The sequence below is a fragment of the Pseudopodoces humilis genome, chromosome 6 (genome assembly GCF_049639895.1).
Source record: "Pseudopodoces humilis isolate 2021_Gansu_Grassland_sample_001 chromosome 6, ASM4963989v1, whole genome shotgun sequence".
Taxonomy (NCBI): domain Eukaryota; kingdom Metazoa; phylum Chordata; class Aves; order Passeriformes; family Paridae; genus Pseudopodoces; species Pseudopodoces humilis.
This window is the reverse complement of record NC_142205.1, coordinates 24,485,978-24,508,767: the sequence shown is the minus strand read 5'-3', so window position 1 is coordinate 24,508,767 and position 22,790 is coordinate 24,485,978. Positions and strand designations below refer to the sequence as shown.

The 22,790-nt window shown below is 39.6% G+C and overlaps 1 protein-coding gene across 3 annotated transcripts; it reads left to right on the top strand.

The window, feature by feature from the left end:
* The first annotated feature begins 13,726 nt into the window (after nt 1–13,726).
* GNPDA2 (glucosamine-6-phosphate deaminase 2) lies at nt 13,727–21,390 on the top strand. Of its 3 annotated transcripts, none has more exons than XM_005517739.2 (7): nt 13,727–13,858; nt 15,240–15,403; nt 15,705–15,806; nt 16,261–16,443; nt 16,755–16,939; nt 17,033–17,207; nt 20,368–21,390. In XM_005517739.2, the coding sequence occupies exons 2-7, from the start codon at nt 15,280–15,282 to the stop codon at nt 20,424–20,426; spliced, it is 828 nt and encodes a 275-aa protein (XP_005517796.1). In that variant the 5' UTR covers nt 13,727–13,858; nt 15,240–15,279; the 3' UTR covers nt 20,427–21,390. The 3 variants fall into 3 exon arrangements, with proteins under 3 accessions (XP_005517796.1, XP_014116603.1, XP_087913236.1); XM_088057110.1 differs by lacking the exon at nt 13,727–13,858 and adding an exon at nt 13,880–14,229; XM_014261128.2 differs by lacking the exon at nt 15,705–15,806.
* The last annotated feature ends 1,400 nt before the right edge of the window (nt 21,391–22,790 follow it).

The following is a 22,790-nucleotide window of genomic DNA, read 5'->3' as shown; positions in this document are numbered from 1 at the left end:
AATGACTTGGTGATTCCCTTAGACTTATGGTCTATTCAAGCCCTGAACTATTCCCTGGAAATAGAACTAAACACAAAGAGTTGATTAGTCTGTATTTTATAATAAAATAACAGACACTGAAATTTTTCCACCTGATCCAAAATGTAAGTGGGAAACCTTGATCCGTGTTTTGCATCTGGACGTACCAGCAAGCACGCTTCCTCTTGCTGCTCACCTGTAGCACCTGCAGTTTTTTACAGACTGCTCTGTTCTTCTGGCACAAAGACTTACCATCATGTTTTCATGAATGCCTCATTTAGCTCAAAGTGGTCCAAAATTGTTCCTAGAATGGAAATGAGGTAATCGGCAGACAGCAGCAGAACTGTCAACAATTCAGTCATTTTATTAATGACTATACAAGTGTTTCATCTCATATATTATGCAACTGTACTTATGACTGCCTAACTTCAATGACACCAGAAGAGAAAGGACAGCCCAATAAAATGTCAAAAGAAGAAAAACAAGCTCTTCCTTTAAACACGATCAAAAGATCTTGATTTCATGGTTGGCTTGCTGAAGGGATCCTTATCATGCTGCAAGTTACATAAGCCAGCACTGGCAGCAGAAAACAGTGAACTAAAAAAAACAAAAAAAAAAAAACCAACTCTGAAGGACAAATGCACAGCTTTCATGCACTGAGATTGCACAAAAAAAATTATATAGAAAAAGCATTTTAGGAGATCAAAGCCCCCCTATATTCATAAGAACATGTGAATCTCTGGAATTCTTGCCTTGGTTCTCAGGAACTGCCAAGCACAGCTTTCTAATGTCTTGGTGTGCATTTTCTGGCTGGAACCAGAAAGTCAGCATTCAGAAGCTGTGTCTCCTAAGTGCCCGGTTTGCTGGGCACACATCTCTCTCTATTTTGCATTGCTGACGGACTTTTGACCAGCATTAACACACAGAAAAGCCCGCCTGGATAATTTTGAGATGAACAACAAAGGGATTATCTCTGATAAAGGTATTATAAATTTACCCAGCTGTAGAAAGAAGCATAGGGTATTTTTGAGAGATTATCCCAGACCATGTGTGTTACTGGGAGACAGAGAAATGTGGGCACAACAGGTCAAATTTTGTGAAAACCCAGAACTGCCTTGTACAGATCACTTGACAGTTTGAGAGGAACTACTGACAGCAACCTCTGTAATTTCTTTCTTGACATTTTCCAAGGAAAAAAGAATTACTTTATCAATTAAATATCTGTTCTTAGAATTTCTGCTGCATCTCCAACACACAGCCAAAAACATCAATATGAACTTGCCCATAACTTCAAAGTGTCTGAGTAAGTTCCCATGAAAAATAACCCTCCAGCAACAGTGTCTGAAATGCTTTTTCCTTCCTACCTGCAAAGCAGCAGGAACTGTGGTGTGTGATTATGTGACTGTTTTCACTGAGCTGTGGCCTTCCCAACTAGGAGCACAGTAAACACAGGAAAAAGGCCAAGGCTTGGATCAATTATGTGATTTGTGACGGTCTCAAATGACTGTGACGTATTTTGTATGATATATAACTGCATCAAGAATAAAGTTTTTTCCTCACTGTCCAGTATTTTGTTTCCACAGAAATTCTCAAGTTCTGGCCATTTTTCTTTCCAACAGCTGTGAAAAGAACAAAACAAACAAACAAAAAAAACACCACTCTTTTTTTATTGCCACACTTTACCTTTTCTTTTTACTTCAGAAATATCCTCCTAGGATGATGTGTGTATTCTCCTTTAGGCAGTGTCTCTGCCATAGTAATATCACAGTGACATAGCATTTATTGAAAATGACAGTCTGACAGATGGTAGGGCACACCCTTTAATCCTAGTTCTTGACAGTGTAGTACATTGTACATCTGATGCCAAAGAATGTTTTTCTCCTGTATGCAAATACATGTGATCCCTGAAGCCTTCAAACTCCTAAAAAAAGATGGAAGTGTTTCACTTGCAAAAAACACCCTCAGATGCATCACCCTTAGATGGTCAATCAAATGTCTTTGGTTTGATAGGTATTACACGGTATTGCACCTTACTAGCTGAAGAGCTAGATAAGAAGAGGGAAGGAGAGGGAAAGAAAGAGATTTTGAGAAGTTTTTGAAATGTTCCTTCGGGGCATGTGTCAGGACACAGCAGCTGACTGTTGTAAGAGACTACAGGAGATCACAAGGCACATCCAGGACAACCAGTGGATCAGGTCCAGCCAGCATGAGCTTGTGAAAGGCAGGTTCTGCTTGACCAACCTGATGTTCTATGACAAGGTGACACACGCTCAAAGGATGAAGAAAGGCTGTAGATGCTGTCCACCTGGACTTCAGTAAACCCTCTGACACCATTTCCCACAGCATTCTCTTGGAGAAACTGCTCTGGCTTCAATGGGTGCACTGCTCACCAGGTAAAAACAGTCTGGATGGCTGGGCCAGAGCTGGTGGTGAATGGAGTTACATCCAGCTGGCAGTCAATCATGAGAGATGCTCCCTAACGCTAAGTGTTGGGGCCAGTCCTGTTCAATATTTTTACTGATGATCTGGATGGGGTCCCAAGGGCATCTTCATTCAGTTTGCAGATGACACCAAATTGGGTGGGAGTGTTGATCTGCTAGGAAGGGTCTATAGAGTGGTCTGGACAGGCTGGATTTATGGGCTGAAGCCAACTGTATGAGGTTCAACAAGGTGAAGTGCCAGGTCCTGCATTTGGGTCACAATAACCCCCTGCAGCACTACTGACTTGGGGAAGAGTGGCTGTAAAGCAGAAAAGGACCTGGACATGTTGGTTGACAGCTGGCTTAACACGAGTTTGCCATGCTCAAGTGACCAAGAAGGCCAGTGGCACCTGGCCTGTATCAGAAATAGTGTGGCAAACAGGATGAGGGCACTGGTGGCCCCCTGACACTGGTGAGGTCACATCTTGAAGCTTTTGTCCAGTTGTCGGCCCCTCAGTACAAGAAGGTCATGGAGGTGCTGAAGCATGTCCAGAGAAGGGCAGTGAACTGGTGAACATCCTGGAACATAAGTCCTACAAGGAGTTGCTGAGGGAGTGGGGGTTGTTGAGCCTGGAGAAAAGGAGGCTCAGAGGGGACCTTAACACTTTCTACAGCTATTTGAAAGGAGACTACTCACAGGTAAAAAGCGGTAAAATGAGAATACAGGCTCAAGTTGTGCCAGGGCAGGTTCAGATTAGATATCAGGAAAATTTTCTTCACTGAAAGACTTTCCAAGCATTGAAACAGGCTTCCCAGGAAAGCGGTGAAATCACCACCCCTAAAAGTGTTCAAAAATCACACAGATGTGGTGCTTAGAGACATGGTTTAGTGGTAGACTTGACAGTGCCAAGTTAATGGTTGGACTTGATGATCTTAGAGATTTTTTCTAACCTCAATGATCCTATGTTTCTGTGAGTAAAATGGTCTTTCATGGCACATGTTTCAACTCATCAAGTGCCAGAATTAAGAAATCAGAAAAATAAGGTGCACAAGCAATTTCTGTCTTCATCACAAAGAAAAATGCAAATTTTTCCCAGATAACAATAATTAGGATGAAAGGAAGAAAAGGAAAAAAGATTAAAAAAAGCAGCGTTTTCTTTGTTTAGGGTTTTTTCACTGCTTATTTCCATAAAAACAATATGGATGTATTCAAAAGGTAGGGTAGGCAATATAAATTATAAATTATTTGACAATCCTTCCTCTGAATCAGAACCTTACTTCATGATTACTATCAAAATTAAACTCACATGCTTATACATTAAATATATGTACAGCATAACATAGCTTCGTGATCCTATGCACTGGAGGATCATCAGAGGAATTTCCAAGCCAAAAGTTTGGTGTCTCCCAGACTAGGAGATATGCAGGAAAGCAAGTGCCTTTCAGATTAACCTCAGAACTATGCAGAGAATTATATAACTGTTTAGGTACTGCTTGCCCTAAATCCATTGCTTTAGCAGTTAGGACTCAAGTGAGGAGTTTCAGATTCAGAGTGTCTCTTGCCTAAGCCATTGCCTCTCACTGAAGTATACACCCACTGCCCCAAAAACCATGCAAACCAGCTGCCCTATGAATTTGGAGAGAGGTGGAGGGATGAGGCATTTAAGCTGGAATTGGAGAAGAAAAGGAAATCACTGGTTTTTGGGCTTTGATGGGAAAACAGAAAGGTGAACTTGAAAAAGAGGAGGTCTTTTGGGGAAATTCATTTAATGAGATGGGGTAGTTCAAGAAGCACAGTTAAACTTGTACAGGTAAAAGGCTTTGTAAATTAAATGCATCTGCATGTCTGAAAATCTGCAAAGAGTAACTTAAACACTGACTTTTTTGGACCACTGTGTACAGAAATTACATGCAACTCATATAGGATGGGTTCTCTGTTTTGGAGGCAGTAGAACCATACATTTTCTCTGCATCACCTTCTCTGTATCTCTCTAGTGGTTCCCTCCCAGAAGGCACCTTCACTTTTCTCTTAGGTTCTTTCAGATTTTCTTTGTATATCCAGCTTACACTGCTTTTCCACAGGATTAACCAACAGTATGTTCTTCTCAGCTTCAGTATCAGGAATGTTCTCCATCTGCAGACAAACTAAGGCAACCAAATTTTAATTTCCTAACTAAATTTTAACTTTATATAATCATATTAATTCTATATAATAAAACATAATATCCATTTATTTCTATAATAATATTTAAAATAATATTTTAATTTTATAGTTCAATGTTTTATAAGAATACAAGAAGAGCTGTAATGGATCAATGCAAAGGTCCATCCAGCCCAGTAGGTTCTACGCTGGGAAGAGGAATTCAGCGTTGTGAGTGCTACTTGGTTTTGAATTGGAAGCAGCTAAAAGGATGGAGGCAACTGTCCCTTATTCTTAGTCAAAGAGCATTTGACATATCTCCAGAATGAACAGAGAAGGTCTTCTTTAAGCAAGCATCCATCTGTATGCAAAAAACCATTCATGTGATTTGTTCTCAGTACACCCTTACCACACATCAGTGAATCAGTTATGAGCTGACTCCTTCCAACTGTTTGTGGCTTCTTGTTTGTGGATTCATGCCTTGCCTAAATTGAAATCAGCAGGAGCATCTACTCCTAGACATAATCTGGCTGTGTCAGTTGCCAACAGCAATTACAGGAACTCATGGGGAACTTTGGCTGCAGGTTACTGAAACAGATGTCAGTTGTAAAAACACAGGCATGAGCCTGAATTTCAGAGTGCAAGCAGCCCAAGGTGCCATGTGCAAGTTATATGGACCAACAGGTCCAGCCACAAGTCAGACCACCACCTAAAAATCACAATTTGCAGCCACCATTCAGTGATACTTTCATCATGCCTCATGCCTCACATATCACAGCAGTAAAATGCTTTTTAATTTCCTATTGAGGCTTTTTAACCTTACCAGAGGTATGAAAAGTAGAGGTGCAGATGTGACAACAAGCAACTAGAAACATAAGTGCATTGCTATTGCAGGAGGACAGTCATTCTAGGAATAAGGGTAATAAAATTTAGATATTAATTGTACTGGAAGACTTCTTTTTAATTTATAGAATTTTAAAGCAATTGAAGCCAAGAAAATGTTTCTGAAGGTTTTTGCTATTATCACTCACAAATTCCCGTTTCTGCTCTGCATAGGTGAAAAGAGGAAAACATCTTAAAAACATCTTAAAAATGCTGAATATGTTTATCCAAATAATCAGTACAGGCCTGTCTGTCACATGTTAAGACCTGTATGGAGCCTGCCCCACCTTACTTTCTATTCAATCTTATGGCCACAAGCAGAGTCCCCTTTTTCCAAGGTAAAAACCCCTAAGGCGAGAGCAGGATCAACACAGTGGAGTGAGTTTTACCACACCTTACATTCCACCACAAGTCAGGCCCTGGTCTACAAATTCTTCAAACAAAGAAACCCACTGGTCATCCCAGCTCTGAGAGTATATCCTGTACTTTCTCTGAGTAGCGCTTCTCCCCTAGGGAAAACCAAAGCAGGTACTATGTAGCCTGTTTTCTGCATTATCTAAACATCCTGAAGGAGTGCTAGGGCAGCCTGAAGAAAACAGCTCCCCACATACCAGCTGTTGTCCCGCTACACACAGGCAGCAACCAATCTGAAACTTCTGAAAGGAGTTCAGCACAAAGTAAATGTTTTCCATAACAGACAAAACAGTCATATCACTGATTACATACAAATAATGGGCCATTGCCATAAACATTGGCTATGAAAAAGTTTTATATGTAGTTTTATATGTAACTAGGCAAATTCCTCACTGAAAACTATCTTTAGCTTCTGTCTACATTATTCAAACCAAGGCTAGGAGAGGTCCCATCCTTCCTACCAGAGAAGGACATCAAGCACTGTAAAGCCTCGGCAGGGAAAGACTACAAGAGGAAGGTGGAAGAAGTGTGATGTTTAAGGATGGCACACTGAGCATGGAGAGGCAAACTCATCAAACCTTGTGTGCAAACCCTTAACTAAAAAACAGTGACACCCTAACTCCCTGCTCCGGTGAGTCAGATTGCCTTACATCCATGCCCACAGGGAGAGAGGGTACTCCTTTTGTCAAATTGCCTGCAGGTGCAACTCCCAATGTCAGGAAAGCTCAGCAAACAGTAGCCACCCCAAATATTGGCTGTGCTTTCCATCTTCTTCTACTTTGTGACTATTTGATTTCTCCCCCTGTGCTCCTGGAAGACTCAAGAGATGCTGGAGTGGTGGGTACTTTCTGCCTGCTCTGCCTGCCTAAGTCAGATCTTGGCACAGTTTCAAGCTTGCCCAAGCATCTGCTTTAAACAACATTTAAAACCAAAGGTAATGTCAACCAAAAATGTATTTCCTTTTACAAACTGCATTAACCTTGAATTAAGACATGTACATTTTTTTAATTCTGTGCCAGTATTATCCTACCCGTAGAGTATGAATAATTTTTACAGGTTTTGAAGTAAATGGATTGCCTTTTGTATATTTTTAGATCTTAAAAAAAGGAATACATATTTGGAAAGCCTAACTCTACATGGATGTTAAGAAATACAGGATACAATGTTAAAGAGCCAGGGACAAATCTGGCCTCAGGTCTTTCACCTCTGCTGCTGATCACCACCCTCTTGGCTTGAGAGATGGCAACAGAGATCTGACAAGTCAAATAAAATAACAAACTATTTTACACTCACACACATATATATATATGTAGATATACGCCAAACCATTAGTTTGGTACAATAACCAAAGTAATTTGGGTGCTAATTTGGAGGCTTTGTCACATCCAAATAGTCTCTCATGCCACATTATCACCTAACTGCCAAAAGCTAAGGTAGTTTTTAGACATATAAATACATTTCTAAAGGGAAAATTTATCTTTGCTACAATTCATCTCTCTCAAAGTTCAAAATTATACTAAAAAGTTGATGAGAATGATGAGTGCTTTCCAGTGCCAAAGTCTGAGGGAAGTTTTGACTGGTACGAGGATAGGGGTAGAATGGGTGGGAACAGCAACACAACTGCATTCCTATAGGAGATCCCTAAGCCCTCATATAAGCACAAAAATCACACCAAAAAAGCAGTGAGTTATGCATTGAGAGAAAAGGGGTTTGTAATGGAAGTCACCTGGAGATTAGCTGTTCAGTCTCTGAAACAGGTACATACACAACATCAAATAGTACAGTCTGCACAGAACAGCCCACCCGCTGGAGACAGGCAGCTGCTCTTGTTCGTAGGGATTACAAGAAAAGGAATTCTCCTGGCAGAAGAATTTGTTTAAGGCTTCTCTGTTTTCTCAGTTCTTTTGTAACATCCCCAGGTTGGCCAAGAACCATTATCTATCTTCCCTTTCAGGAAAGTGACCCAGGCAGGACCCACACTTCAGCAGCTGCACAGTGTGATAACCATTTTCTAAACTCTACTTGATAGTGGGCTGCTGCAGACAAGTGTGAGCAGACTTAAAAAGTCTCTAGTTAAAACGGTAGCACAGAAAACACCGAGCTAGGCCAGATAAACAGTCATCAGCCATCGCTGTACATTCTGCAAACTAGGTGTAAATACATCTCTGATCTGCTCGAGCCATGCCTCAGCCTAGGCAGTCAGCATGGCCCCCACGGCAGAGGACACCAGCAGAGTTCCCAAAAATAAATTTCTATGTGTGTGAAAGAAATTAGCTGTAAAAAAACCCAACAAACATGCATGAATCCTACTTTACTGGAGTCTTTTACATAGGTGCAGATACGAATTTATTTATGTTTCCAAGGAGTCTAGAAGCGATTGTGTGTGTTTGCCGGCAGCTGCTGGACCGCAGGCAGGCGGCGGCCGGAGCGAGGGACGCGAGCAATTCCAGGGCCGCTGCTGCCACCTGGCTGTCACCCTGCCCAAACAGCGGCACCCAGGGGGTGAAAAGGCGAAAAACAACAAACCCAAACATGATATTTGAAACGTTTACTCAATACACTGATAACAGGTCCAGATTACATTTATTGAGTATGTTTTATAATTATGATTTCTGCGAGCTTTTATAAAAAAATGCAAAAGGCAAAGTGCACTGCGCAAAAAAAGCAACAATCTTAAATGGGATGCAACATTGTTTTCTTTTCCAGAACTAATAAAAAACACCGATTGACGCTTACTGATTTCTCTGGTTAGCTCCCAGCATCTGCGAATACCTAGCATGAAACTTTAAATCCTGGTTCAATTTTGCATAAACACAGTCAAACGAGAATATTTTCATGAGCACTAAGGACTCACTAAGTTTCTTGATACTCATAAATAACATATATCCAGAAACATGCCTAAGCATTCAGCTGACTGGCATAGAATAACCTGGCTACAAAAACAGGAAACCTATTTCCCATCTGCATGGCTGGAGCAGCATAAAATATTAAACACATCCTATATATTTCTCTGCCCAGTCTAAACTGTGTATTCTGAAAGGAATGGGCTTTAACAGCAGCTGAGAGCACTCTCAGGAATTTCTTTCAGCACCCCTGCCATACATCAAGAATATTCCACACTGCAGGGGTACAGTCAACCATTGGTAAGTGACCCATACTTATGTCGCAGCTTACACATCAGTAAAAGATCTGATCTAGAGGGAATGCAGCAGGCACCTCTGCCTGCTTTTCCTGGCAGAGAGACTTGTGGAGAAACATCCTGGAATTTCAGGTGCACAGGAAAATGATCAGCATCAGATCTCTCTACGTGGCAAAATGAAGTAGTACCAAATACAACTCCCACACTGAACCCCTACTCTCAGAAGAACTGAAGAGTTCACCAGCAAAAAGGTAACAGAGTGATGGTACAATAAATACTCTTCTCATCACCTTTATTGTTTACCCTGTAGCAAACCAGCTGGTACTGTTTTGGTACAGACTCCACCAGAATCCATGTAGGAAGCACCAACACATTGGAAGAACAAAAATGGAAAACAAAAGCATAGGGTACTTATCTTAAAATAAGTTAAAAAATTTAAAGTTTTTAAAAGCACCAACTTAAAGAAAATTAAGTTGGTGCTAAATATTAGCTAGATGCTTAATTTGTGTCTCTGCTGACACAGTCCTGGCATCACAGAATCTCATGTTTCCTATTTCACTGGAAACTGGTTCCCCTGGGCTAATTGCATAAAACATTATCCAAAAGATATCACATGCCATGCATCCCCCATGTGTGACAGGGTTCTAACTAGGGAAGTTTTGAAGACTGCCGTGAAAAGTACAGGGATGTAATGTGCATGTGAAACTATCTTCAGTCTTTGTGAGAAATAAGCAAAGCTGCCAAGTGGATTTGGTCCCCTCAGGCCTATGTCCAGAAAAGAAATGAAGTTACCAGAAATTCAGTCTGCTTTTATGGCAGGAAAACAGCAGGCTATTGACCATATGGCATTAAATGAAGTAACAGGGGTAAAAAACAGTCTTCACATTCTTTCAGAGTTCTGAAAATATGGGGGGAAAAAAAAATGGTCACTGCAGATTTTCCCCTTCTCCCCACAGTCATCACCCTCTAAAAGGTCTCAGCTGCTATGTTATTTTGTATCCTTATGCTCAATTGCACAGGTGTTACACAGCAGAATTGTGGTGGGTTGACTCTGGCTGAACACCAGGTGCTGACCAAGCCACTCTGTAACTCCCCTCCTCAGCAGGACAGTGTGGGAGAAAATAAGATGGACAAAATCCTCATGGATCAAGATAAAGGCAGTTTGATAAAAAGAAAAGGCTGCACATGGAAGCAAATGAAAACACAAGGTTTATCCTTACTCCCCATCAGCAGGTGATGTCCAGCAATTTCCCGGGAAGCAGGGCTTCAGAGTGTGTACCAGCTGCTTTGGAATACAAACACAGTAACAACAAATGCCTGGCTCTCTCCTCCCCACACCCTTCCCTCTCCAGCCTTAAGTGTTGTATCTGAGCAGATAGCTTACATTATAGAATATCCTCTGGTCAGTGGGTCAGCTGTTCTAGCTGTGTCCCCTCCCAAGATCTTGGCCACCCTGGCCTCCTGGCCAGGGGGAATGTTGGGGACACAGCCTTGATGCTGTGGAGGGCTACACAGGAGTGTTATTGACACCCTTCTAGCTACCAATGTCATTGCTGTCAATACCATTGTCAATTCTGTGCTTTGTCACAGATGCTATGGGAAAATTACCCCACCTCAGCCAGAGTCAACAGAAGAGTTTCATTCAGCAAGCTAGTGAGTCCTTTTTTTCAGTCTTTTCAGCAATTACTTGTTTCTCAATCTCTACAATTAATGCCTAAGTACTTTCATTGCAACCTTTTGTTTTGTTCTCAGAGTCTTTCCTGTATGTCAACACCAATTTGAGTAACTTTCCTTCACAGGTCCCAGCTTTGTGCAGGATAGAATCAGGATACTGATTTAGTTCTTCCAACTAAATCAGAGGGAATCTGTAAGAACAGCTACCTTGTTAAAAGTCTGGATTCACCTGAAGTTGAGGTGGTCCTCCTCAGGTAAAACTCAATGTAGTTTGGGTACGGTTGAAGTACATCCAGTTTAAATTCATGGTTACTTAAACACAGGTTTAAAAAAAGCGATCTGATCATAGTAGATGTATACAAATCAAATCGCCATGAATAGAGTAAATTAATTAATATTTAAAAGAAAGAGCTATTCAGAAAATAAAAGGAAAAAAAAAATCACAGAAAGACAGCTTCCAAAAGCAACTTGTATAAATAACTGTGAAATCTCTAGTTACGCAATTCAATGAAATGTAATAAGGAACTAAGATTTATTTTTTTTAGCTGCATCTTAATTAGTAATTGTTAGCTATGACATTCAGTGCATGTAGAGCATTTTTCATCTGCTACTAATTAGAAAGGAAAAATCTGAAGAATTACTTAGAAAATCATAGCCTAAGTATTAGCATACAAACAATGAGAGTAAGAATTGAATATGTTTATGAAAGACAGGGAATTTGTTTGTCTAATAGAAGCAGTTGATAGCATTGTGAAGTTTGCTAAAAGGCAATAGACAAGCTGCTGTTCCAAATTTAGAGGCAGTCAGAAAAAGGACAAGTTCCACTGAGTGTAGAAGAGTACATCACATATTCTCAGACCCCCTGGAAAACATGAAACAAGGGGGAGGCTATTACCTGAATTTTAAGAGTTTTTCTGTTGTGATAGGAAAAAAAAAAAAATCAAGTTGTGGAAACCAACAGAGTTGTTTTTTTCTGGGGCAGGGGTGATTTCAGGCCTGTAGGTACCCGGGTGCATAGGAATACCAAAGAAATGTGTTAACTAGTCTGCTGTATGTAGAAGTAGTTTACCACTGAGGTGTTACATGTCATCCACAGAGGTAGGAAAAAATCCAGAATTGAAATCTAGAGGCAAAACTTAGACTGTTACACAGAATCTGAAAATCACTTCCACTGCAAGTATACTCCGAAACAATGAGAGCAGCAGAGGGTCAGAGCATGACTCAAGAAATGGTGCAAAACACTATTCTTTAGGACCTGGTAAAATTTCTGAGATAAAGACTTTATCAGAAGAACACGCATGAATTAAAGTTGTTTATATTAGAAAGTTAAATTCAAATGGAAGACCAGTTTTGAAACAAAAGCCATTTTCACTGGTCGCCTGCTAAGCCCCAGAGACCTCAGAAAGAGGAATTTTCCCTCACAAGCTTGCAAACACACCTTTCATGCCCTTGGCAAAGTATTTCTCAATCCTTCTAAACCTTGCTAGACAGGCTCACAGAATGACAGAATATACTGAACTGGAAGGGGCCTGCAAGGATGGGCCTTAAATGAATGACCTATATGGGGAATAAACCCACATTAAATCCTTAGCATTATTAGCATCATGCTCTAACAAACTGAGCTGAACTCAGTCTTGCCAAAAAAATTCGGCATTATGATCATATATGACCCCAGATTTCTTTTTCTTTTTTTTTTTTTATTTTTTAAATACACACTCCCCTTTATTAGCTTCCCTTGTTTTACCTTTCTGTCATGTTTTTCCTTAGACAATTATGTGCCTGCCCGGTAAACAAATTTATCCTGGTCTTCTGTTTTGGTAAGGCCTCAGTTAAGCCTACAGTACGTGTATACACATATATTCAGAATCATGCTGCTTGCTCACCCCCCCTACTCCAGTTTCCCCACTCCATTCTGAAGCAGCACCCTTTCAGACTATTAGCCCTTTCCACACATCAAGATCTATCACCCCACACCTGTTTAATTATAGCTTAGCTAAGGCTATGGAATTACTTGACTGCTTTTAAAGCAGAATTACAGACTTGTTAAGGTTGGAAGGGCGATGACCTGGCTCAACCCCCCTGCTGAGGCAAGGGTCACCTGGAGCAGGTGACACAGGAATGTGTCCAGGTGTGTTTGGAATACCTGGAGAAAGGGAGACTCCGTGACCTCCCTGGGCAGCCTGTTCCAGTGCTCTGCCACTCTCAAGGTAAAGAAGTTCATATCTAGATGGATCTTCTTGTTTTAGTTGATGGCCATTACTCCTCATCCTGTTTCCAGACACCACCAAAAAGGGTCTGGCACCATTCTCTGACACCTGCCTTTGAGATATTTATATGAACTGATGAGCCCCCGCTCCCAGTCTTCTCTTTCCTAGACTAAACACGCCCAGCTCCTGCAGTCTCTCCTCATAAGTGAAATGCTCCAGACCTCTCATCAACTTTGTGGCTTCCACTGCACCCTCTCCAGTAGCTCCCTGCCTTTCTTGTAGTGAGGAGCCCAGAAGTGCCCACAGCACTCCAGATGCACCCTCATCAGGGCTGAGTAGAGGCGCAGGGTCACCCCCCTGGACCTGCTGCCCACACTGCTCCCGAGGCACCCCCAGGACACCACTGGCATTCCTGGCCACGAGGGCACTGCCGGCCTATGGTCAGCCTGTGATTCACCAAGACGCTGATGCTTCACCTCATTAATTTTTTTCCAATAACTACGGCTATAAAATAAGCACGGCTTCTTTTGCAGCTGCATCACGTAAACATTTAGGTTACAGGGGAACCTTTTTTCCACTCAGATGTCACGTAAACATTTAGGTTACAGGGGAACCTTTTTCCACTCAGATGTCAATGTGCTCCGCAGCAGGGGGCCTCCGAGAGAAGCGCTCGTGCACAGCCAGGCTGGAGCGCCCCGAACAGCCCAGGGCCCCTCGGCTGGGGCCGGCCGAGCTCCGCCGAGCTCCGGCCCTGTCCCGGCCACACACGCCCGGAACTGACACGGGAAGGAGCGCTCATTTCCCGTCCTCGCCTGGCGCTTCCGGGTCGCGCGCCGGGTTCCGCTGGAGGCGGCGGCGCGGGAGCTGCGGGGCGGGCGGCGGTTCCCGTCCTCCTCCTCCTCCTCCTCCTCTTCATCTTCCTCCTCGTGCTGGTGCTGCTCGTGGCCGCCGCGGGCTGTCCCGGGTGAGCGGGGCCGGGCAGGGCGCCGGCCGTGTGGGTGCCCGCGGGAAGGGAAGGGGAGGCCGTGGGGGCCCGGGGCTGCAGTGCCGGCGGCGCTCTGGCTGCGAGGTCTCTTCCTCTGACAGTGTAGATTTATCATCCTTCCCCCCGCTCCATCACTAAACAAAGCCAAAAAAAGTGCCTTTAACCGAAAACTCGTGGGTCTGTGGGTCCCTGCTCTTGGAGAGCATCCCCGTGTCCCCAGCGTAGAAGTGGTGGGATTTTACGAGGCCGCCCTAAAGCCGCGTACTCTGTTCCTGCTGGCATGCTTCTCCTCCTCGGGGATGTGTGTTAACTCTTTAGGGTACGCGTGGAGTAGCGTTTCCTCGGCAAAGGTGAGTTTGACTTGTCACGGCTCAGCTGTCCAGGGAGGTGGAGCGGTGCAGGCAGCACACGGTGATGGTCACTTTCTTCCTCCTTTAGTGGGACAAACGTGGTACCCTGTTAAGTCCTTTAATTCATATTTGCTTTGAAACCAGCCGCTCATTTTGGGTCAGCTAAAGGTCGTGTGGTAGGTTGTGGTTGTGTTCTGCCTAATGCCGAGCACACCAGACCTGGGAAAAAAAAGAGTAACGCGTCCCAAAGTGGTGAAAGAGCCTCAGTCTTTCTGGAGTAACTACCGGCCTCTGTTAAACAGAAATTCATGGAGAAAGTATTTTCACTTAAATGCAAGAGATGCTTGTATACTTCTAGCAACCAAGCTTATTTTCTGAATATTCATCTTAAAGGTTGATACAACTGCACTCAAAGCCTTTTAAATTTCTGTTTAAATTTATGTGGCTAAGAAAAAGCATGACATTGTATTTCTTCCTGCAAATTGTAAACATTTCATATGCTTTTTTTTTTTAATGCTTTTTTTTTTTCAGATTAATAAAATTACTGGGCATTGTTAAGGAGCTAGAATGGGAGTGAAAGGAGCTTTAATTATTTAGTCCCAATTAGGTATTTTGAATATAGAAACATGGGATTACTTTGGGTCTTGTTTTTGAAGTTGTAGGAATTCCGCTGGTCATAAGAAGCAGGAATTAATCTTGTTATTTGAGTATTTCCTCTTTTCTGATGGTAACACTTGATGAAAATATTGAAGTTCAAAATGGCTTGTTTTAGCTTTTAACTAATTGCTTTAAATTAGTCTGTGGATTTTAATAAATATTTTGACTGTAATCTATCATTTGGATTATGTAGCTTTTTTCTTGATTGTCCAGCTTGAACTGGGACTACCAGAGTGTGGTATGCTAATGCAAGTCATTGGTATGAAAGGTGATTTTCTTATCTCCTCTGTAATCTAAGAGTTTTACAACTACTTGTGTGGTGCTTATTTTTGAAACTTCACCATTTTCTCCAGGTTTAAGTTTGTTTTATCATACAAGTTCCTCCCTGCCATAATGAGGCTAGTAATTCTTGAAGATTATGATCAGGCTAGTGAATGGGCAGCCAAATACATCTGTAATCGTATTATCCAGTTCAAGCCAAGTCAAGGAAGATATTTCACGCTTGGTCTACCAACAGGCAAGTTTTATTCAAAGTCTTTGTAAATAACTAAGCCTAGAACAATGTATCACTGCTAGCACATACTGTATTTAAAAGAACGTAAGTATTATTTTTGGTAATATTCTAACTTTTTTTTAAAAATAGGATTTGATTTCTGTGAAAAGTTGTGATAGTTTGGGAAACTGATAAATACTAAATGAGAAACAGTAGATTGCTTGTATGTTGAAATGTATAGTAGCAAAATTTGACTGTGAAGACATTTAATACACTGAAAATGTTGTGCAGATACACAGAACAGTAGAAAAACTTTATTTAACAGGGAGTACACCTTTGGGATGCTACAAAAAGCTGATAGAATATCACAAAAATGGAGATCTCTCTTTCAAATATGTAAAGACTTTCAACATGGATGAGTATGTAGGTAAGATGTGCTATTATTTGAGAACGTACTGTACTGTTATTTTTTTTTCTCCTTATAAAAACTTAAATATTTTGTCAAAGTACCAGGTTAGTCTAGTATGTTTGTATTCCTATATTAGACTGGTGTCCAAGCATTTTTCTCTATTCCTTTATCTACAAAAATGCAAAAATAATCACTGGGCTAAGTTCAGTGTTTCACAGTATTTCTGTAGAAATTACATTCCCATGTAATACTGGGACTGCATTTCTGTTGAAGAATTTACACTCTGGGATAAGATGTATGTGGAGGTAATGTAAACCAGTTACCTTGTACATGCCAACAGGAAACCTTTCTTCTTGATGTAGTTTGAAATCTTGCTTTATTTGACTCAGGTTTGCTTTGCATGCCTTACACTAGTTACATACAGACTAGAATTAAGGCTGGTTGTTTATGTCTTGTCATATGGTAATTTCAGGGCTTCCCAGAAATCATCCAGAGAGCTATCACTCCTATATGTGGAATAACTTCTTTAAGCATATTGACATAGATCCGAATAATGCTCACATCCTTGATGGAAATGCACCAGACTTACAGGCGGAATGTGATGCATTTGAAAAGAAAATTGAAGAAGCAGGGGGGATTGATCTGTTTGTTGGAGGTATGAGGAAATGCTCTATGATTTTTTACAATTCAAGCATGTACATCAATTCTTTAATCATTATTTCCATAACTTAACTAAACCCCAGATTTTTCAATTATTGTGTAAGACAGTTCTGTGATTAACAAAGAATCAATATAAATTCCAGAACAGAAAGGTTGGTGTCCAAGTTACTAATGACTTAAGCAAGTTTTTCTTGAAAATGGGGAACCAAAGGGAAAGGATGAGCCCTTTTTTATTAATTTACCATGTTTTAGGCTATGTGTTCACCCTCAGGTCTGGAATGATTTATTTTTTTTAACTTTGAAAAGGCATTGGTCCAGATGGCCACATTGCATTCAATGAACCCGGATCAAGTTTGTCTTCAAGGACAAGATTAAAGACTTTAGCGATGGACACCATTTTGGCAAATGCTAAATACTTTGATGGAGACTTATCTAAAGTACCAACTATGGCGCTAACAGTTGGTGTGGGTACAGTGATGGATGCTAGAGAAGTAAGAACTCATTTAGTTCTAGTTGCATGTGTGTTTTCAAGATTAGTTGGTATTGATACTGGGATTGGAAGTAAAGAGACCTTTGTTTTGCAGGTGATGATTCTTATAACGGGTGCACACAAGGCTTTTGCATTGTACAAAGCAATTGAAGAAGGAGTCAATCATATGTGGACAGTTTCTGCTTTCCAGCAACACCCTCGCACTATCTTTGTGTGTGATGAAGATGCTACTTTAGAACTAAGAGTTAAAACTGTGAAGTACTTTAAAGGTGAGCACTGAATCAGAGGTCACATGTGTTTACTCATAACCGACAGCTTTGAAATTATATTGATTTAAATTTGAGCCTTCCAACACTTGGCAGTCGCTATGTATAAAGTTATATAGTCAAAATATTAAATATTAACTTATTTCTTGTGTTTGGAAAATTGTCAGGAGGCATAACTTGTGCTACCTACATTCCAGACAAATCTAATTGGGAAGAGTATTTCCTTTGCTTCCAGTTTGAAACAATAGTTTAGTTATCTTTAACTTCAAACAGCAGCAATCTGGTGTTCCAGAATACAGGTCTTAAGTATATTGGAAAGTTTAGCTTAAAAAAAATCTTAATACATTTATTAATCCTGATACATTTCCATGCTGCTTTTGCTATGTGCTGTATTGTGATGTCTAGTAAACTGTGATACAGACTTTGAAGCCACCTGAGGACATTTTTCATATGCAATTAGCATAACAGTCTATACTGCCTTTTAAAACACTGCACCCTTTTAATGTGTGTGTTTTTCATATTTGTAGTAGGTATAATGGGCCAGACTTAAAGTAAATCAGGATATATGACAGTAATTGAGACTTCTTGGACTGAATTCTGTTTCACTCAGACAGTAGAAGCTGAGAAAAGTAGTTTTCTCCTGACTCTATTAGCACAGCACATGCAATTGCGTGACTCAGCTGTCTTTCTTACTAGCACAGGTACCTGTAGTAGTTGAGGTATTAAGACTAATTTATTAAATTATTTCTTAGAGCACTGTATAGGCAGTGCTCGTATATGTATTAGATTGCAATTCGGACATTTCTGTGATTTTTATCCTGGTACCTCTTTGTGGCCAGCTTGTTAATTTTGGATTTTTCAGTATGCTGTTCTCTGCTATGTATTTGTGGGCTAGGAGGGAAGGTTAGTCTCTTCCTGTATCATACTGCTAGATAGTACTTACCATTGTTTTCAAAGATAAAACTTCTTTAACTGCTTGGATAAGTTTTAAATGTTATCCTGTATTTTATGGAAGAGGCTTTGCTTGAGAAATACAAATCTATTGTAGAATCACTAGGTATAAATGACACTGAACATTGCTTTAAAAAACATCAAGGGCTACAATTTATGAATGTGTGCTATCATGTCACTGTATCTAATTACCCTGTAATACACAGCAATAGAACTTTTAAAAAGATGGTACTTTAAACTTACTTAATTTTACCTACTCTCCAATCAGTGAGATTTTTTTTCCCTTTATAAGATGGAGGAGAAATCAGTATGGGTCAAATTTGGAATTATTTCTGAATTTGATCTTCAGGTTAGACTTACTAGGGAAGCTAGGTAGTTCTTAATACTGCTGTTTATGGTAGTGATTTATGGAGATTTTTCACCACTTAAAACTTCCAGTATGAAACTGCAATTTTTTTGTTTTATAGTCAAGTGCCACACTGGCTGATAAACAGGTTAACCAATTTTTTTCTAACTTTCTGAAAACCTGTAACAGGCTAAAATTATCAAGTGTGCTTATGGTCTTGCTGTAAAAGGGAAAATAACTTTCTTGAAGAATGAAACAGAAAATGAATTTTGAATTTACTAATTTGCCTGCAGATAAGTTAGTTCAGGATAGTTTTTTCCATACTTATGCATGCTCCTCTTAAAACTGTGCAGAAATTTGTTTATTCAAAGCATACTTGAATATACAGTGGGACTTTCCTTTGAAATAATTGTTTTGGCATCTACCAATTTTGGTGCATTCCTGTAAAAAAGTATTTTGTTTCCCACTATTTTTCCTGTAACACTTTCACTAACAGGATTTAAATATTCTTCATTAAGTAAGACAGAAGCAATACTTTGTAACCATTTTTCATGCATCTAGGAAGTGAGTAATTATTTCCTTTTAATTTCCCCTTTTTAGATGAGGAAAATATTGGTAGAAAGTTAAATGTTTTAAAGCTCACATGTTTCTAGTTTGCGTAGTGTATGCAGCTGTTACTCTTTCTGGACAAATGACTTTTATGTCAAATGTATACTTAAGTTTTTGTCACTGTTAAACTGAAAAAATATTAGACTTGATCTAACATCTGTATTTTATATTAAATAATCACATAGTGATTAGTAATAGATGCTGCATAAGATGCCTTTTTTTATGGTCATCTACAATAATGACGTTAAGACTGTATAGTTAACTCAAATTTCATGTTGCTGCAGTGACATTAAGGTTGCCACCAGCTGCATCATTTAGCAAAGGTATTTGAATATTCTTTGCCATAGACACTAAAATATACAGTACTGTGAGATTTCTTTCATGGTTTTTAAGAAAACTACTTTTAGTGTTGCATATTTTAATTTTAGAAGCTAAATCTTTAGTTCAGTACTAAAATGGACTTTTACTTTGCAGATAGTGAACACTGATCATTACTGTTATTAGTCCTCAAGGTGAAATGAGGTTAAAAACCTGCCAGTGATCTAATGTCATACATACCTAGATGTAGGTAACATTTTTACTAAGTTAGAGCAAAGTTAAGAAGGAAGCACCTTTTTTATTAATTGCACTTCAGCATTTTCTAGAATTAAAGTAGTTGAAGAGGAAACCCCCTAATCATAGCTATGGAGGACTTGACATGACAAAAAAATAGCCCATCTAAAACAGAAAACAGTTGAACTGCTGAAAATGAGTCTGCACTAAGAGTCTGGATAATTTAATTTGATTTTTCCTGTCTAGGACCACAAGTACATGACTATTACAAAGACAGTATTACCATCATAATGCTAGAACATTGCAAAAGAATTCAAGATATAAAAGTTTCACTATGTATACGTCTGATTTTTATGGCAAATTGTGCTGTGAGCAAATTATGTTGCTGTTAGACAGTTTTTAAAACACAGAAAAAAGATGTATTCAGTTCATTTGGAAGTATTCCAGATGTGCTTTTTGGGTCTGTTATCAGAGAATTGTCTGGTCCCTGCTCAGCTGATACTGAATATGTCATTAGTATGCAAGTGATACAGGAATATATCTGCTGTCTCTGATTCTGAACTACTTTAAATAACCATTGTTGTTCTCTTCAGTTAACTAATTATAATGTATACTTTGAAGCAAATTCCAAATAAAAATGTGGATAGAAGGACATCTTAACAAGTATAACTAATGTAAAGCTGGCGTTGTTGCTTTCCCCCCAAGGTTTAATGCATGTGCACAATAAGCTTGTGGACCCACTGTACAGTATGAAAGAAAACTGAAAGAAGACTGAAGAGGAACTCCATGTGGGTCAGCAGCCACAGTTTTAGGTAGCAGATGAGTTCACTGCTATGCAATATGCTGAAAACTGTTTAAAATGGCAAATCCTAGGTACTGTATTTTTAAAAAGGTCCAATATCTGTACATTCACATTCCATCTGTTTGCTGTGTTGTGCATTTTGCTTTAACATTTGGAGCTCTGCTGTTGGCTGGTTCATCACTAAATGAAACACAACAAACTTGGGAGAGACTGCATGTTACGTAGATAGGGGAAAAGCAGAGCACTTGCTCTAGCTCTAGCTATGTATTGCATCTGCCTTATGTTAGAGATGATGACACTTCATTTCTCAGAATTCTTAATTTTTGGCTTGGTTAGTGTAACTACATTTTGCATTTGTGTCTCTAGGCAGAAAGGTTTTGGCCTTTGTTAATACTATGGACTTGTAATAGTTGTACAATTTCTACTATGAAATGTTCTGTTTACATATATCTAATGTACACTGAGCTTTTGCACTTGGTTGCCTTAAATTTGTCTTAAACAGTTTTTGGGCATCTCAAGACCTGCTGTATATTTCAGGCAAATGAAGATACAGAAACTGTGCCTAAAAATGCACCAAATTCTTCAAAGTTACAACTTGCTCCTTGGATAAAAACATTAAACTTCCAACAATAGCACTTTTTCCTCTCATGTACTTCAAATCACTTTAGGATTTTTGTATTTTTGGTAATCAAGCTTTATACAGAAGGAGAAATCTCAATGTTCCTTCCTGGAGGTACCTGGTCGATTATATAACTGATGTTACAATTAAATGCCTGAAAAGAGGTTAATTTACAGGACCTCTAATGTCTGCAAATGATCATTTAAAGCCAGCTGTTAATCACTTTTTCATTGTATCATTATAAGCATTGAGCTGTTACAAGGAATGTTATTTCCCACTTTGAATATAAGTAAAACTTAAATATAAATCTCTTAATTTCAAAATTTTTTCATTTCTAATATAAACTGTCATGAGTAAATACATTAGAATTTCAGGGAGTGATTAAGCACCAAAGGAGAAAGAAAAGAGTTTAATGATGAAGACTTTTTTTGGGAAAGCCCTTGTGTAAAATACTCACTGCAAGAAAGTGCAACTAAGCTTAACTTCAACAATTTAAGTTTTCACTTAAATGACAAGCATGTAGTCTTTATTACAAAATCACATTGTCTCCCCAGGGCTGTGGTAGTCTCATCTAGGCTCACCTTTCTCACAAATGGTCTTACAGGGTTCATTAAAATCTGGACTGTTCTCTGTTTCTGTGAAATTAGAAAAGCATGGAAGAATCTGTCTATAGCAAAGCAGGAAGCTAGGCCTAGTGTTCCAATTCTCAACGGTACATTGAACATCCATACATTTAAAACAGGTTTTCAGTTTAAGGCTCAGTTTATGCACATGTATTTTTGAAGAATAATGCAACAATGTGGGGAAAAAAAAGCTGAAAAGTGCCTTTCAGGAGAATGCTGTTGCAGGTATGTATGACAAAATGCAGTGTTAGGTTTGCCATTAGCCTTTACAGCTAAGCAAGTTTATACTTCTAAGTTAGCCTTGCACATCAAGGTTACCATTTTATTCTTTTTCACATTTAAGGTATTTTGAAAGTCAAAAATTCAAATATTATGACTGAAATTTGTATGTTTTTTCTGTCTCAGGTGCCATATGAGGCTAAAACAGATTCTCAAGGCAGCTTTATCCATTGGTGTAACTCATTTAATTAGGTAACATATACTTGAGTGTCACTCAGCAAGGATATAATTTACTGTTTGGATAATCTCTAGCTTACCTTTATCTTCTGCCTTGTTCCTCAGTACAGAACCAGTGCCTTCTTAGAGGTCTAGTTCAAGGAGTGGGGAGGACCTTGTTTTAGCTTCTTTGCTCCTAGCATGTATCCCTGCATCTGTAGTTCCTTTAAGGCTAGCTTTTTACAGAGGAGGAATAATAAATATGTTAGAGAGCCTTTATCCATAGCATCCTTCCTTTCTTCAGGGTCAGTAACAGCAGCTTAGGTACCTTTATTTAGAGGTACAGATATCTTGTTCACATCCAGATGTTGTTGGTTTTTCAGTGCACCTGAAACAGCTTCAAATAAAAAAAAATCAAAAAACAACAAAACAAAACAAAAACCCAACCACAAACCTCAACCAAACAGAAGAAAAAAGCCCAAACAAACTATTAAAGTATCAGAATCTCTCCCCTTTCTCTGTACTTTGAACTAATACAGGTTGAAAAGGAACATGTCCTGAACATGTCCTGTTCAATTCCATCCCTCCAAAGATTTTCCCAATTCATCCTTGTACACAGGCTGAAATATAACAACTAGCTTATGATTAA

What these genes read in the sequence shown, in the direction of transcription:
- GNPDA2 (XM_005517739.2), top strand. Translation starts at nt 15,280, where the DNA reads ATGAGGCTAGTAATTCTTGAAGATTATGATCAGGCTAGTGAATGGGCA. An exon ending in CACGCTTGGTCTACCAACAG is followed by an intron (nt 15,404 to 15,704) that starts GCAAGTTTTATT and finishes TTTATTTAACAG; the next exon opens with GGAGTACACCTTTGGGATGC. An exon ending in GATTGATCTGTTTGTTGGAG is followed by an intron (nt 16,444 to 16,754) that starts GTATGAGGAAAT and finishes AACTTTGAAAAG; the next exon opens with GCATTGGTCCAGATGGCCAC.